Genomic DNA, 16,431 nt, shown 5'->3' with positions numbered 1-16,431 from the left:
GACACAGACAGGTCGCTTGTGATTCCTGGGTCAGGAGGAGCATTTACCACTCTGAGGCGCTCCCCTGTGGCTAGGAATCCCTGCTTCTGAAGTGCTGTATGTGCGCTTTCTGTTTGGGAGTGGTGGTGCGCAGACCCAAACCCGATTTAACTGCTCGCCTGTTGGATTGCAGGAGGCTGGTGGCACGTTGTCCTCAATCTTGATACCACCATTGCCGTCACCCAGAATTTTGCCAGCAGCACCAACTTCCCTGTTGTATGGCACAAGACGGTAAGAGGGAGACCAAAGTTATCGAGGAAATGGTACAGGTGAGAGACTTCTCCTTTCTTTTGCTTTGTTCCAGTTTCTAACCCAGAGATAAAATGGAAAGAGTCCACTGCTGCAATAATGTGCGGATTTTAGAGAGGCCTGGAAAAAGCTGGGACTGCAAGAGCTCGTGGGTAGAGGAGAGCGAGCGGGTCCCAGGTCAGGGCTAGTTCTCAGGGTGCTTGCCAGCCTTGAGGTGACAGCGTAAGACTGCATGTTTGATGGAAGCCAGTCAGTCAAAACATGGTCACAGTTGGGATTGTTTCTCGTTTTCTGTTTTTTTGTTTGTTTGTTTGGTTTTGGTTTTTTCCCCAAAGCTAGCACTAGCAAAGGAAGCCATTTTATTTGGGTTTATTTTGGTTGTTTCTTTTTCTTACTCAGAAACATTATTCCCATTTGAACTTATTACCTTCAGTTCTTGTGAGTGAGGTGACCGCCCTGGAGACTTAGCTCCTCTGTTTATCCACAGAACAGATACAGCACGGGCAGCGGCAGTGCAAGCCACCCCCAGCCACCCCGTGCCACTGTGTCCCAACCCTGACCTGGAGGGACCAGCTCTCGGGGTAAGAGAGGGATTCTGGCTTGTTCAGTGCTCAGCCCCCCTGCTGAGAGGGCCAGCAAGGGTGGTGGCTTTGTTCTCCCCAACTCTTGGGCATCTGAGGCCCACTTCCTCCCTCCCTCCCGTAGGCTGCTGCTGCATTTTGGTCATTCGAAAGACCTTACCTTATGCCAGGTCTTTTGTTCCTGGTTACGGTCCCAGGTTAGGTTCCTACGGGAGGGCTGCTGCCTCTGAAAGTCCAGTTCAGTTTTACCTTCAAGTGAGGGGGACCCTCTCTGTTACTTAATACTTGTTATTTCTTACAAACCAAGTGGTTTCTATTCTTACAAATAGAATTTAACCAAGCCCAACGCCAATCATTAAGTGCTGTGTGCTGTGGAAAGGAAAGGTGCAGAAAAAATCAGCTAGGAAAAGTTCAGGGAAAACAAATGCAAGAGAGACTTTCTCCCAAGGGGATAAAACTAAGAGTAACTCAAGGAAACGTTGCCTCGCGAGTTGGCAGCACGTCTGGCTCACTGGCGCCGCTGGTACCGGTAGTACATTGAGCTAGTTTTCCTTTCGGAAAAGCCTGAGCAGCATGTTGGGGCTTTCGTTCCCAGCCTGCGGACTCGTGTCCTCACCACTCGGCATCACTCATTCCGACAGAGGCACCTGGCGTTCCTAGGTGCTTCTAAGAGGCAGGTCTCAGCTTTGAATCTCGGTTACTTGTGTGGGTGTCGCTGCATGTCCCCCAGCACTGAGAACGTGCCTTGTCTCTCAGGATCTTGAAGCAAGAGCACCCCGAGCTGGCGGTCCTGGCTGACTCCGTTGACCTGCAAGAATCGACAGGGATCGCCTCCGACAGCTCGAGTGACTCCTCCAGCTCGTCTAGTTCTAGCTCGTCCGACTCAGACTCAGAGGTGAGGCCTCCAGGGCAGGTCACCCCGGGAAAACCAGAGGTGACACTCCCTCCTGCCATCCAGGAGGGAGAAAGATGTGAATGGTTTCCACTTTCCTTCCCAGAACTACAACTGCCATCATTCAGGCTGTGTGATGACTTTTGCCCATTTTATAGCTTTATACGTGTATGTGAATCGTCACAACCTCAAGAGGTTGAAATTCCACTAAATAAATGCCCTGACACACAGCTGGCAAACAGCGGTGTCAGGATTCATACTCCGAGCATTCTGACCTCAACGGCCAGGTTAAGAATTTTCCCTGTGGGTGGTAAATTGTGAGCCTAGAAACCCAGCCAAGTCAGTGACTTGCTAACAGCTCAGATGATGTTGGGTAAGAGGGGCCTGTGCCCTTAGCAGATGAGATTTGTCCCGTAACTGCATCATGGACTGATTTCATCCTTCCTCATGGCAGGAAGTGGTGTGTATTGTGAATGTCGCATCAGGCTCTGTGTGGTCGAGTGAAATTCCATAACGCAACCTCAGAATGCTGGCCGTACATGTTCTTAGAGTGGGTGTCCTGATTTCAAACAAATAATCCTTCTATTAGAGAACACTGTGGGGACACTTGCCACCTGAGGGAAGATTGTAATTCTTTGGGAGCCAGAAATGTCTGAGGAGATGGAGGTTCAGACTACATTATGAAGCGGTCACACACGGCTGCTTTGCTTCTGGGGGAAGTGGACAATGTTTGTGCTGTCTCCTGAGGTCGGAGGTTTGCCTACTGAAGACATGGGTCCAGGTTGAATTCCTGTTTTTTTCTCCTCTCGTGTCCAGTGTGAGTCAGGGTCTGAAGGTGACGGGACGATGCACCGCAGGAAGAAGAGGAGGACGTGCAGCATGATGGGAAATGGGGACACCACCTCCCAGGACGACTGTGTGAGCAAAGAGCGCAGCTCCTCCAGGTGACCAAGCACAGCCGTTGTCTGCGTAGGCGGACATGCCGCAGCGAGGGGCAGGGCCCAGGGACGGCAGCCTGTCGGATCCTGCAGACACAGGGATGGCCAGCGAAAGAAAGCCAGAGAGTGAGGACGCTCCTGGGGTACGAGTCCATTCACTTAGCATTTGCTGCAGTAGCTTTTCTCTCTGCTTCCAATGCAAGTTAACGTGGCTTGTTTTATGCATAAAGGCGAATCTGTCTGGATGGTGCCAAGAAACCCTTTACATTATTTAATAAAAATTAAACGACTTTTATATCTTTGAATTATTTTTTCCTTTGAGAAGACCAGAACCTTCCCATGTCGCTCTCTTCTTATCGTAGTCTTGGGGGAAAGTCATGACTCCATTGGTGTGTCCCCTCACTGGGGGGTCATAACAGCAGCGAAGGGGGAAAATACTCAAGCAGTTCCCTGGCATCTTGTAAAGAGCCTGAGGTTGGCCTCCTGCTGCTTTGAGGGTTGCGCCAAGCCGGACAGCAGCAGAGAACTCAGATGTTTTAATAAAGTCTTAGTCATGTCTCCATTTTTTAAAAAACAAGGTTGGATTTAAATAAGCTGAAACTTAAAGTAAAAATCAGTAAGGTAGTCTTTGCACGCACCTGCCCCAGTGCTGGGCACTAACAGGCTCACGGTGAAGTCTCGTGGCCCTGCCAGCGTCCCGGGCCTTTACATTCCAGAGCCCTGTGTCCGTGTGCTAGTTGTAGTGTGTGTGTCAGTAGCATGAAGGCGCGAGGTTCCAGGAAGATGGTACAATACTGTCGTTTGTAGGATTCTAAGTGTGAAGGTCTCAGCTGCTTCACAGGTGACGTTCCTGTTAGGTTCTTTGTACCTCCGAGCAGCTGAGTGTTTTCTTCAATGTGTTCATGAAAGTTTAGGACCCACATTCCTTTATCGTCTCTTCCTCCTTCTCTATGTTCTGGCTGGAATTCTATGGGGAAATTCAGGTGTTTTATTCAAGTGGATTTAGAATGTGCATTTCTCAACCCAAGTTGTCCTTTTTCACAGCCATACTTAGATTTCTTTTTTTGCCTTTTTAAGTTGTGTCTATTGTTACGAACTTGTGTCTGCCCTTGAGGTATGACTTTCTAATTTGTAGAAAGTTACTTCCACATGGGGTTCCTTGGGGTTCTGCTTCTAACATTTCCATCCGGCTTTGCACCAGCTGTGCTGTCTACGTGCTGATTACAGGCAGTTGTACTTTCCTTGGCAGGATTAGGGACACGTGTGGAGGCCGGCTCACCCCTGAGCAGCTAAAGCAGCTCCCTGAGGTGGCTCCCACGTAAGCTGTTGGTGGCCACATCTTCTCCCTTCTTTGTCTTTGAATTTGGATCCTCCTTCTCTGATCCAAGCTTCTGTCTTCAGTCAAACGCTGTTTTTACTGCTCATTAAGAATAGATTGTGAAGAAGTTTAAAAACTCAGCAAGCTCAGTGAAACACTGAAACACTGAAGGCTGACGTGATGCATGTTGGGTAAGAAGGTTCTGTGCAGTCTCCTTTAAAACCAAGCTGGTCGACGCCAAGGCTGGAGGGTTGTGGTCCTTTGAGTGTGTTGTTGCATCTGTCACCTCTCTGATGTTGGTAAGGCACTTCTGCTGTCCACAGAGCTGGCCGCAGCATGCAGAGTGGTGAGTGGACTTGGCTTTGTGTGTGAACCGGTTACACGTAAGGTGCAGTGTGAGTGTGCCCCCTTCCTGTATGTCACCATTCGTCCCAGTTCAGCAGCAGTAACCCAGCCAGCGTGTCCAGCACCACTCGCCACTGCCTCGTACTATCCTGGGATTCGTTCCCTTCTCTCCACAGTCAGAGAGGGTGTTAAATTCCAGGCATATTTTTGTGTGCTGTACTTTGGGGAGAGATGACACATCGGGGTTTCTGTTTAGGAACAGAGTGGGAAAGGTGTTCAATGTGTTCTTCTCATAGAGCTTACATGATAAATAGGGCCAAGTCTAATGTTACATTTGTAACAGACTGGTTAGCATTTCCTGACACTGGCTGTCATGGGGCTTTTCTGTAGGAGGCTGCTCCCTATTTTCTCTTAGTCGTTTTCTGCCTCCTAAAATGCCAGCCTAAATGTTGCTGGGTTGGACGGAGAGCTGCTTCCTTCCTGGCATTGGCTCCCATTGCCCTACCTGCCTGCAGTGCTGCTCTCCTCCCCACCAGCACCCCAACCACCCCGCCAGGCACCCCGGCTGGTTGCAGGGTGGGCCGGGTCTGTGCCTGGGTGTGAGTGAGGTCAAACCCTAAAGGCATAATCTCTGTATTAATATCTGAATGGCGTTCCTCTTCCTTCTTCTGAAAAAACTTTTTGTGCCATTTTCTAAAGGCTTTTATCTTTTCCTCAGTATTGCTACCTGCTATCACACCTTCCTCTCAAATTCATACCAACTGCTTCTCTCTAAACTTCGGTTTAAAGAAAAAATCCAAAACCAAAAGGCTGTATGCCACCAGGGGGCGTGATGAGACGCACTGCAGTGGCTGGGATGGTCCAGTGGCAATTTGAGTGTGAGAGATTAGTCACCCAAGTTTCCTTCCCCAGGGGGCAAAGGTGAATCCTGTTGGGCGTGGGAACAAGGGATCCACAGCCCCACAGTTAACCCTTCTACGCATTTGGCATGAGCTGCTCCTTTGAGTGGGGTGAACACAAGTGAGGTGAAGGGTACAACGTTAAACTGTTCTGAGGGATGATTCTCTGAGATGACAGCTAATGTTACCAACGAGCTGGTCCTGGTAGAAGGGATCTTGGACTAGGAACTACTGATGGGGAGGAGCAGGGTGGGGGACCCAGGACAGCCAGGCCATCAGGAGGGCTCTGAGTCTTTGGGCGTGAGGGAGGCACCAGGGTTTCACTGTCATCCCGAAGGGTCCTGTGCTGCATACAGGTACACTGGGATGTGTAAGGTGACGCCTTTGACGGGACATTCCTCACATCTTGCTCATGTCTGCAGATGCCCTTTTATTAATCATTCAAGCATTCTACAAATGTTGGGTGCCAGGCACTGTTCTGGGTGCTGGAGATAGATGGAGCAGTGAAAGCCCTGAGCTGGTGGGGCCTGAAGTGAGTGTGCTGTTCACGAGGAACGCTGGTCGGGGTAGGTAGAGCTGTGCACGGATTTTCACAACCAGAAAAGCCAGTTCAGGCCTTACGAAACGGAAGTGTATGAGCTCTTCATAAAAGAAACGACTATCATTATAGCTGTATTCTTAACTTAGTACGTGGCTGCTCTGTAAATTAGCTGCCGGTATTTAAGGATCAGCCAGGAGGCTGGTGGTGCATTTGCTTCCCGCAGTTCTTAGGGGCTCAGCCTTGATGGGATTGAGGCCCTAGACCAGAGTGTGTGATGGAAGACTTCTGGGCTGGGCCGGCCCGGTGGCTCAGGCGGTTGGAGCTCTGTGCACCTAACTCCGAAGGCTGCTGGTTCAATTCCCACATGGGCCAGTGGGCTCTCAACCACAAGGTTGCCAGTTCAATTCCTCGAGTCCCGCAAGGGATGGTGAGCTCCGCCTTCTGCAACTAGCAACTAGCAACAGCAACTGGACCTGGAGCTGAGCTGCGCCCTCCACAACTAAGACGGAAAGGACAACAACTTGAAACTGAACTAAGACTGAAAGGACAACAACTTGACTTGGAAAAAAAAAAAAAGTCCTGGAAGTACACACTCTTCCCCAATAAAGTACTGTTCTCCTTCCCCAATTAAAAAAAAAAAAAAAAAGAGTTCTGGGTAAATGTTGGAGGTACTGTCCAGGAAATGGGTGTGTACGCGCACACCTTAGCGCCCTGGTGCGTGTAGCCTTTCCACAAGTAAGCTGTTTGTCACGTGTGTTCCAAGCACTGCTGAGGGTCCATGTGGAGTCTGGTTTCTGCTCACACGCCCCCTCCTTGGCTTCTGTCAAGATGTGACATTGATGTGACATTGAGTCCAGCAAAACCACTTGCACTGTGTGCCCTCAGGCAGTGGCTCTCAGCTTTGTCTCATTGTTAGTCCAGAAACTGGAAACATCTGGCCCCCACCTGCTGTCTGGCAGGTAACGACACCACAGAAGAACCCGGACTGTGCTGAGTACCTCGTGCCAACTGTCATTGTCAAACAACACTGAGCAGCTTCCTGGTCTGCTTCTGTCTTGCGGCAAGGGTCCACGGCATGCCCATGGCTCTGTCATTCGATTGGTCTTTTTAACTTTCACTTGGATGAAACTTGTCATCACTTTAAATAAAGCAACTTGATTGAATTTTTTTTTTTTTTTGCATTTTATCTTGGTTTCCTTTCATAGCAACTGAGGTTACCTCCACTGTAGAACCTCTTAAATATATACTTGCATATTTTAAAACAATAGGGAGGGGACAAAAATAAGGCCCTCTTTGGCTGCAAGTCCCCGGGTGGTCAAAAGCCAGTAGGCAAGAGATAAACCCCATTCCCCATGTTAAGTTGTGGGGCATGTTTCATCAGCGACCACTAACTTTTTTTTGCATGTTCCCCTTAATACTATGTGATGCGGCAGGACTGAGCTCACTGTTGCTAGAATCTTGTTTGTCACAACTGGAACTCATGAAGCTTACGAGTGCACTTGCATGTTCCATTTAAAAGGAAGCATCCATCTAACATCTTGTCTTATATCACAAACCAGCTCAGGCACTGCAGTTTTCCAAAACAATATTAAATGCATCCTCAGCAAAAACCAGAACCCTGTTTTTTCAACATTAGGCCTTATGTTCACCATGGACCTAACTTTGCCAGCCCCGTGTTTGTTTAACTAGAGTGGGGATTGGGAGTGATAAGAAATTGGTTTTTGTTATAACATATTTATCTCAAACATACACTGTTCAGCAACAGACCCTGGGAGGATCTGAAGAAACAAAAACAGTAGAGTTCCTTTCCCTCATTCCACCCTCCCCGCCTTCCAGAATTATGCAAAGAGAAAAGTCAGTAGGGGAAACAGCAGACCCAAGGCCCTTACAGCTGAATTCCAGAAACCTGTCTGCTGGGCAGCCACATTACAGAGGCGAGTGTTGAAGGCTGCTGGGTTCCGACCCAGAAGGGGCATTCACAGGCCAGGAACTGGAAATGGCCTCTGCAAACGTGGATTAAGGCAACCTACGCATAAAAGCAGCTGTGGCCCTGTCTATGAACTGGCTAAAAGTAAAAGGGATGATGTTGGGTTTCCACTGTCCTACAGGCAGCCCAGTGTCAGTTTACGTGAGCCTTCCTGGCTTTACTTGGCTCAAACTAGTACTTATATTTCCAAAATGGTCTAAGATAACGACAGGGCTAAAATGATGCCGAGAGATGACAATCTAAGGGCATCTAAATAATGAGTATTTCAAACCGGTTTTCAAAAGGAGCTGTGGGGACAGAGCCCCAAAGAGCAGTTTCCAGGCTCTCGGCCTCACATAGAAAGGTACCGGCTCAGGTAGTAAATGGCCATCAACTGTGATTGGATGGCCATAAGCTGTGGCTAGTTGGCCGTCAGCTGTAACCAGTGAGCCATTGGCCACTAATATAACTGCTGTGGCTATGCTAGCAGCAAATGGGGGCTAGCAAGAAGATGGTGGCTGAGCCTGCAAGCGGAGCAGTGAGGGTTGCGAACAGTGTGGCTCCTGCTTCCTGTGTCTCCAACCCAGCTGCCAGCGAGAATATAGTGTGTGAACCCCCTACCTATGGCTCTGTGGGTGTTCCTTTTCGGCCTCACCATGTCCTGCGTTCCCATGTGGGGAGCGGGACCAGAGACCCCGCAGGCCGCCCCGCACAACAGGAGCCTAAACTCTAAGCCTGCCCGGAGCAGGGAAGGACTGGCCCTCCTCGGTCTCAGGTGCCGTGCTTCCCTAGGAGTCCGGGCTCAGGTCCCCAGTGTCCGTCACCCCAGGGACCGAGCGTGTCTGGGGCGGGGCGCCGCGAGGGCTCCGCCCCAGGGCGGGGCGCGGGCGGGCGCGCAGCGGACTCCCTCGGGGTCCGAGCGGGCTGGCACTCGGGCGGGCGGCAGCGGCACGATGGAGGCGCCCGCCGAGCTGCTGGCCGCGCTCTCGGCGCTGGTCACCGCGCTGGCGCTGCTGCTCGCCTGGCTGCTGGTGCGGCGCGGACCGGCCGCGAGCTCAGACCCCGCCCCCGCGCCCCCGGAGCCCGCGCCCCAGGGCGAGGCCAGCGGCACCCCCGCGCCCTCCGGCCCCGGAGCCCCGGAGCCGGTGGCTGCGCCCGAGGGGCCGGAAGAGTCCGAGGGGCCGGGAGAATCCGCGGGGCCGGGGGAGCGCGCCGGGCCGGCGGAGGCGGAAGAACAGGCCGCCGAGGCGAGGCAGGTACGGACCCCGGAGCCCCTTCCCATCCCGGTCGGGTCGACCCCTGCCGCCCCCCGCGGAGCCGGGAACCGGGCTCCCAGCCTCGGGCCGGGTGTACCCTGGGAGGACAGAGCCCGCGGCCGGCAGGAAAGGAGGGTCCGGCGCGCAAACTCATCATCGTCCCCCACAAAGTGACGCCGAGGGCCGAGCCTGTCCGAGTTGGTTTCGTTGTTTTGCTTGCTTTCCTCTTCCCGGCCTCCCCAGCCCGGAGCCTGCGCTCCCTCCTTCCCGGCACAGTCACTGCTGTGCCGCAGCGGCTCTCCCTGGGCGCACACCCCCCATCCCCACCCCGCCCGCTCACGGGTTCCCAAATCCACGTGCATGTGGCTTACTTCAAGGCCAGCTATGAGAGTTGCCTTGCTTGTGAAAAAAATAAGAATACTTTTTTAACAAGTCAGTGATGCCGCCGGTGAGGCGCGCGGGAGGGGGTGGGCACTGAGAGAAAGGCACTGACCTTCGCCGTCATTCTCATTGTCCTTTTCAAACTGCTCCTGTGCTTCGCGCATCTCCCCTGGGGTAGCAGATAAGCCTGGCCAGTGTGGAGTGAAGAAGCAAGACAAAGCCTCCTGCAGCTCAGCTGAGCGCCCCAAACCCACACTCCGGCTCTGCCCCCAGCTCACTCCCACGCTGTCCCTGGGGCCTGGCCGCTGTCTTGCTTCAGGATATCCAGAAGTGTCTGGTAGCTCGCCTGCACCCACGCGCCAGCCCCAGACACTTCTGCACACGCCCCTCTTTAGATTGGAAGCCTACTTGCCAGGCGGAAGCCCAGGCAGCTTCCCAGGATTTCAGCACCTTGGCCTCTCCAGGCCACCACCAAGGGTCCTGAGTCTGATCTGAATGCCTTGTCCTTACTCCTGAGCTCCTGTTCTTGGAAGGGAGAATGGCCAGGGCCGTCGAAAGCCCGAGCAGGGGGCTTTGGTGCACTGTCAGCATGTCTGCAGGGCCCACTCTGCATTTTGCTGGCCACCATGGGTTACACTGGAGAGAAAACCTTGGTGGGAGGAGGGCAGGCAGAGGCCTTCTGTTTGCTGAGTAAGGGTACCAGAGCAGCGCTTTGCTTGACAAGTGGGTGACTAATTGTGTCATTACAGTGGACTCTATCTAACCAGCCTGCGGAGAGCTGTGCTGTTCATCCCAGGGTGGACAGGAACTGGGGTTAATGGGAACTAGCGCTCTCGGCGGGGACCGAGGCCGTGCCTTCCGAGCTAACCTCACCCACGGCCATGAGGTCGGGTTTGGATGGGTGCTCCTGTGTTAGGTTTGCTCCCATATCTGGGGTTCCTGCCTGCGCCCAGTCCTCTTGGAAACAGGAGAGATGTGTGCGCTCTTCTCAGGTTTGCTGTCAATCAGCCCTTCCTTCCTTCTCCTAGTTGACACGGTGGCCCTCAGCCACCCAGCGGTAGTGTGTAACTGAAGTTGAAAATGTCCTTTAGTGGCACTCAGTGCTACCTTCAGCCTCTGGGGTACAGCTCTTCTGAAAGAACTTTCCGAGGCCTTTGGGCTCCCTGCAATATATCTAATGTAATTGGTTTAGTGTTGTTTAAATAGTAGCCCTGGCACAGTTGGTCTTTGTCTGGGAGAAAGCATGTCCTGTGAGGGTGAGTGGGTGTTTCGAAGGACAAGGCACCCTACAGAGGTTCATGGGCCACCAGACTCTGATGCCCACGGCTTATGCCAGTCCTCCCTCTACCACACCTTGACCTGAGAATCCACCCAACTCGAGAATCAAGTTGAGGTCAGTTTCCTCTCGGAGGGAGATCTTGCCCTTCCCGTTTGGGGTCAGGTCCCCTGCCCTTTCTGAACTAGTGAGTCCCCCTCAACTCTAACCGGCAAGCATTAAGTCATTGCTGTGCATAAGGGCCTGGGGTCAGGTGCCGGGGGCAGGGGACACAGATATCCACTGTCCCCCAACTTCCAGTGGTGGGGTTCCCCCTGGAGAAGCTACTAAGAAACTGTCTGGAAATGGACTTGGGCATTTTCAAGAGCAGGTCCCAGTGCTGTCTGCTCATTATCATTCGGCCAGAGCATGCAGAACAGGCTGGAAAGACCCCTGGGGAAAATAACTCAGGTCACTTTTGGGGGAGGCAGTAGGTGAGGCCCTCAGCCAGCCTCCTTGCCTCTCATCTCACTAAGTGAAGGGCAGCAGGGGGAGAGGAGGGAGGGAGCGGGAAGTCACTGCTCCAGCAGAGCAGCACTTAACTCGCCTCTCCCCTCCCCCTTCATTTTCCATTAACGGCATCTCTTCTAATCCAATGGGCATCCTCCCTGCCAGGAGGCCCCAGAGGCCAGGGGCAGCCGCTGCCTCCGACTCACAAAGCTGATTATTGAGAAGGATCCAGGAGCCCAGGGAGGCAGCCTTGGATTGTGGCTCTGAAACCCCGCAAAGGTCTGCTGAGATGCTGACCCTCCCTGAGGGCCTGTGATGGGCTGGGACGCTGACACTGAGCAGCGACTAAGGAAATGGGGTAGAGCAGCCAGGCCAGGGCTAGGAGGCCGGCCACGGGCAGATCTGTAGTATGAGAACCTCTTTCTTTTCAGTCTTTCTTAGGAATTAGTGTGGGGTGAGCAGCAGACAAGCAGGACAGGGGTGTCCCACCCTCAAAAAGAATTATGGCAAACAATGTCCAGAGCTAGAGCTGGTGCCAGGAAACAGTGCTTTCTGGTGCTGATGTGTAGGTTGGGGTTTTAGGATTGCCTGGCTTCTTACCTAATGGACGTGTGGGTTCCAGCAAGGCTATGTCTTAGGATTCCCAAGCAATGGTCAAAGGCGAAGGGTCAAGAGTCATTCAAGTAGTACTAGAGTTTAATCACTGCGTCTGTGCCAGAACTCAGACCTTGACCCTCTGGTCCTAGCTCTACTCAAAGACTGCTGGCCTAAAAGGCAGCTGGCCGATGTCACCAAACACAAAACAGGCAGGGAGACACTTCTAGGTTAAGAGACACTAAAGAGACGTGACAGACAAAGGCAATGCCTGATCTTTGATTGGATTCTGGATCAGGGTAGGGGTGGGGAGCTATAAAGAACATTGGGGAGATAATTGGGACACTTTTGAATGTTTCTTAGATCATTTTATTGTATTAATGCTCAATTTCTTGAGTGTGATGCTGGCATTGTGGTTATGTACAAAAATGTCCTGTTCTTAAGAAGATGTATGCTGAAACATTTAAGGATGACACGTCGTGATTCAAAGCCACACTGTGTGTGTGTGTGTGTGTGTGTGTGTACAAAGAATGCGAGGATGGCAAAATGTTAAGGTGAAGGGTATATGTGTGTCCATTACATTATTCTTCCAACTTTTCTGTAGGTTTGGAATTTTCCAAATACACTGTTGGAAAAAAGGAACCCAATGGGAAATGTCCCAGGAAAGGGCTTGGTGTTTCAGACCCTCGGTGGTGTCGCCCTGTTCCAGCCACAAAGCCTCATCTGTCTGTCCTCACCAAGCAGCTGGGCCCTGGCTCGCCTTTCTGAAGTTATCCTACTGTCAGGTCCCTCGTGGGTCCCCACCCTCACCAGCCTCGTCACCACAAGTGTGTGTCCCCCACTCAGGCACAGAGCCCCTCGCCTGCTTGAGGAGCAGGTGAATCCCCTCCCCTGCCATCAGTCCTCTGACCTTGGTGATGTCAGCGTGGTCCCACTTTTTGTCCTCTTCACAACAGCGGAAGCCAGCTAGCAGAGGGCCAAATAGATATTTGGCAGTTGTTCATATCACTCTGGAATCTTGTCTTAGTCAGCTCGGCTGCTGTAACAAAATGTCACAGATCGGATTACTGAAACAATAGCCATTTATTTCTCACAGTTCTGGAGGCTGGAAGTCTAAGATCAAGGCGCCTGCAGATGTGGGTCCTGGTGGGAGCGCTCTTCCTGGCTTGCAGACACCTGCCGTCTTGCTGTCTCTTTACATGGTGGAGAGAGCGCTCTGGTCCCTTCCTAATCCCAGCAGGGGGCCCCCACCCTCATGCTCTCATCTAATCCTAATTACCTCCCCGAGCCCCACCTCCAGATAACCATCACGCTGAGGTTTGGCGTTCAACATACGAATTCTGGGGAACACAATCAGTCTATAATAGGTCTAGTGATTTGCTGGGAGAAAAACTGGAAATAACCCAAATGTCCATTAATTAGGACATTGGATTAATTAGCAAATCGGTAGAAATAAGTAAGGGAAAAAAGCAGAACACGGAACAGTAATAGTTTTCGCAGTAATTACGATAATGAGCACTAACTGAATAGAACGGGGCTGTAAACAGTTCAGTGTTCAGTCATGCAATAGGGTATGTTTTAGAAAGTTGTTTAAGTTCATAATTTAATTTGTTTTCATAGGAGAAAAAGTCTGGGGGCTCTCCTAATGGCTAAACTTTGTTCTTCCTTTCAGAGCTAAAGCGTTTTATTTGCACACAGAAAAATTAGCTGTCAGTTGGAATTTTCTCCTCAGTGAGAAGTAATACATTTTTAAAGAACACGTTAAGAAAAAAGCTGCCTAGCTTTGGGGAGTTAGAAACAAAATGTTGAGCGTGTACTCTCGTAGACAGATTCTTTCATGGAGCCCTGCTCTCTGCCAGGGAGTCAGCCCAAAGCAGTGTGGGTGGGGTGAGACCCACTGAGGCCACGGGTGGACGTCCTTCCTGAGACTTGCCAGATGCCTCGCAGCCAAACCATTTCTGGAACCTCAGTCTGACCACTCCGTTTGCCTCCGTTCAGGACAGAGGGATGGAGCAGGATTCAGATCAGGGTCAGAAACCTCCTCCCGGGTTAGAAGGGCACTAACACGCTGGCACCACTGCCTGCTCGAGACTGAAAAGGACACCTTCCTCACGCCAGGCAGGTCGACTCATCGGTTCCGTTCTCCTGGCCTGTGGCTGAGGAACAGCTCATGAGATTAAATGGTCCAAAGGAAACCCAGTGCGAGAATTCATGGAACTTGTTTGTCTAATATTTTGCCTCTGAAGAACCACGGGACTTGGGGAAGTCACTTAACATTTGGGCCTCAGTTTCCCCACCTACAAATCGAAAGGGTAGAACTAAAGTGATCTCTGATGTCTCTTAGGACTCTAACAATCCGTGATTGTCTCCTTTCCGGTCATGAGCTCCTCTCATGGCGTGCGTAGGGGTGGGTACCTTTGTATGTGCTTAATATTTTCAGGTAAATATTACACGGCGAACCCTCTGGCTGAGACAGCTTTGGGCATATTCTCAGCAAGGGCCTAATTCTGTGACCATGGCGTTGATAGTTTTTCTCCCAGCTGAAGACTCAGAGTCTGAGCTCCATCTCAAGACAGGAAAATACCTCCAACCCAGTGGCAGCCTGTGAGAAGGGGAACCCTACTCCAGGGTCAAACTACTCTTGTCTTTATTCTTCAGGAAGCCTAAAACGGGTGCTCTTCCTACAGTTGGGGCCTGTCATGCGGGAGACCCTGCTCGCTGCGCCGTTTGTCGTGCAGGGCGTCCGGCGGGGTCTCTGCTCCCGTTCCCCACATAACGCAGGATATGGTGAGGCCAAAAAGGAACACCCACGGAGCCATAGGTAGGGGAGTCATACCACTATATTCTCTCTGGCGGCTCTATACTCTCACTGGAGGCTGGATCCACACTGTCCGCAAACCGCCATCCACGCTTGCCAGCCCAGCCACCATCTTCTTGCTAGCCCCATTCTCTCTCCTCCACTCTCCTCCGTAGCCGCAGCAGTTATATTGGCGGCTAATTGGCTAACTGGCTACAGCTGACGGCCAATCAGCCACAGCTGACGGCCATCTACTACCCGAGCCAGCACTCCTCCACGTGAGGCCGAGAGCCTGGAAACTACTTTCTGGGGCTCTGTCCCCACAGGGCCTCTCAAGAGTTTTCAACCCTGGCCACCTGTCTTTTCTTATTATCCTTAAAGTCGGTCACGGTCAAAATTCTTCAGCCTCATTGCCCCCAACACAGTGACTTCATTTCCTCCGCCCCTCGCAGTTTGTCAATCCCTTAGTTTCTTCCCTGTGCTCCACCTTCTCTGTTTACCCCGAAATCCAGAGACGAGAATTGACTTAAAACCCACTGATGAGGGTCAGGGAGAGTGCGGACTGCTGCTGCCCCAGGGTGTTTTTTATGAAGCTTCTGATGTCCCAAACTGCTAATCTGATAGGACTGAGTCTGGCATGCTTGGTCATCTGAGCGACACAGTGTGGAGGGCTTGTGACTGTGCCCGAAGGCGGATATGAGGTCGAACACCAGGATGGTGTCAGGACTTGAACACTCAGCCCTGCAGGCCAGCTCCGTCCAACTGTCCTGGGGTGTTGTACAGCTTGTGACAAGAGCATCAGTCTCTCTCTCTCCCATCCCCACAGTGTTCTTCCTTTGCTTTTTGTCCCCACTAAAAAAGCTCATGCCCGTAATATCAAGTGAGGACTCCTTCTGGACTGGGGCCACCACTGTCACCTTCCAGAACACCATGGCCACAATCCTCCTCCTGACCCACAGCTGATGATGCTCAGTTTGGCCCATCCAGCCCTCTCCCTGAGCACCACCTCAGACAGCCCGGTGCCCACTTGACATTTTCCCTCAGTGGCCGAAAAAGCGCCTCAGACCAACATGTCTGAGGAGAGTGTGCCCCGTGGCGTGCCCTCTGTCGCCCCTCCCTCCCTGTGTTCTTTATCGCACTCAGAGTTCTTCCACTGCTTCCTCAGCTACTCGGGCCCGGAGCCCAGCGTCACCCTTCTTTTTTCTTTTCCCTCTCTCCCACCACAGTCACTATCAGCATGGCCTGTAACTGTCTCCAGAATCTCCGCTCCAGTCCCATGGCTCATCTGGGCTGTTCAAGAACCTCTGAACTGGTGTCCCTACATGCAGCCCTCCCCCACCCATACTCCACCTGGCAGCTAGTGTGACCTTTATAACACAGAAATCACACCTCCTCCTCGTCTCCTGTCACAGCCCTGCAGTGGCTTCCAGCGCAGGCAGAATCCATTCCAAAGTCTTACCACGGCCCACAAGCCCGGCGGACCCTGCGGCTCTGCCTCCTGCCCAGCTGCTCCCCGCGTCCTCTGCAGCCACAGAGGCCTTCCGAGAGCTGAGCCAGCCAGGCCCGTGCCATGTCCGACCGTGGCGTGTGCTGTTTGCTCTGCCTGGCAGACCCTTCCCAGCCTAAACCTCCCACGCTCGCTCCTCCTCACCTTTCAGGTCTCTGTGTCCCTGACCACCTCAGCGACGTAAAGTGCTGGCACTCTGTACGGTGTGACGTCACCTTTATTTTAGTGTGCGTTGTCTGCCACAGTGAAATGTCAGTTCCTGAGAACAGGGTCCTTGCCGGCCACATTCACAGCCACATCCCCAGCTCCCACAGCAGACCCAGCACACAGTGGCACCCAGGAAGTACTTCTTGAATGAATAAG

The 16,431-nt window shown here is 52.3% G+C and overlaps 3 protein-coding genes across 6 annotated transcripts in view; 2 read left to right on the top strand and 1 right to left on the bottom strand.

Annotated features, from left to right (window-relative positions):
- The window catches only part of JMJD6 (jumonji domain containing 6, arginine demethylase and lysine hydroxylase), a 5,694-nt gene extending 2,700 nt beyond the window's left edge, over positions 1-2,994 (top strand). The window contains exons 4-7 of one of the 3 annotated variants that reach the window (XR_012492306.1): positions 173-308; positions 776-869; positions 1,626-1,764; positions 2,578-2,994. Coding sequence is in view for 2 of the 3 variants with exons in the window: in XM_019745460.2 (XP_019601019.1) it covers positions 173-308; positions 1,626-1,764; positions 2,578-2,709 (407 nt within the window). In the remaining variant the exon portion in view is untranslated. Of the gene's footprint in view, positions 1-172; positions 309-775; positions 870-1,625; positions 1,765-2,577 lie in introns of those variants that run through there. The other 2 variants (XM_019745460.2, XM_074320449.1) reach the window with 2 other exon arrangements.
- The window catches only part of METTL23 (methyltransferase 23, arginine), a 23,620-nt gene extending 7,189 nt beyond the window's left edge, over positions 1-16,431 (bottom strand). Inside the window, exons 1-2 of one of the 2 annotated variants that reach the window (XM_019745468.2) lie at positions 16,213-16,431; positions 12,675-12,803 (exon numbers count right to left, since the gene is read on the bottom strand). Coding sequence is in view for 1 of the 2 variants with exons in the window: in XM_074320451.1 (XP_074176552.1) it covers positions 9,518-9,535 (18 nt within the window). In the remaining variant the exon portion in view is untranslated. Of the gene's footprint in view, positions 1-9,517; positions 10,863-12,674; positions 12,804-16,212 lie in introns of those variants that run through there. The other variant, XM_074320451.1, reaches the window with a different exon arrangement.
- Positions 8,664-16,431, top strand: part of MXRA7 (matrix remodeling associated 7) — a 28,279-nt gene continuing 20,511 nt past the window's right edge. Inside the window, exon 1 of the mRNA XM_019745453.2 lies at positions 8,664-9,024. Within this exon, the coding sequence (XP_019601012.2) occupies positions 8,722-9,024 (303 nt within the window). The 5' untranslated portion in view covers positions 8,664-8,721. The remainder of the gene's footprint in view (positions 9,025-16,431) is intronic.

The sequence above is a fragment of the Rhinolophus sinicus genome, linkage group LG15 (assembly GCF_036562045.2).
Source record: "Rhinolophus sinicus isolate RSC01 linkage group LG15, ASM3656204v1, whole genome shotgun sequence".
Classification (NCBI taxonomy): Eukaryota; Metazoa; Chordata; class Mammalia; order Chiroptera; family Rhinolophidae; genus Rhinolophus; species Rhinolophus sinicus.
This window is presented reverse-complemented; position numbering and strand designations above follow the sequence as displayed.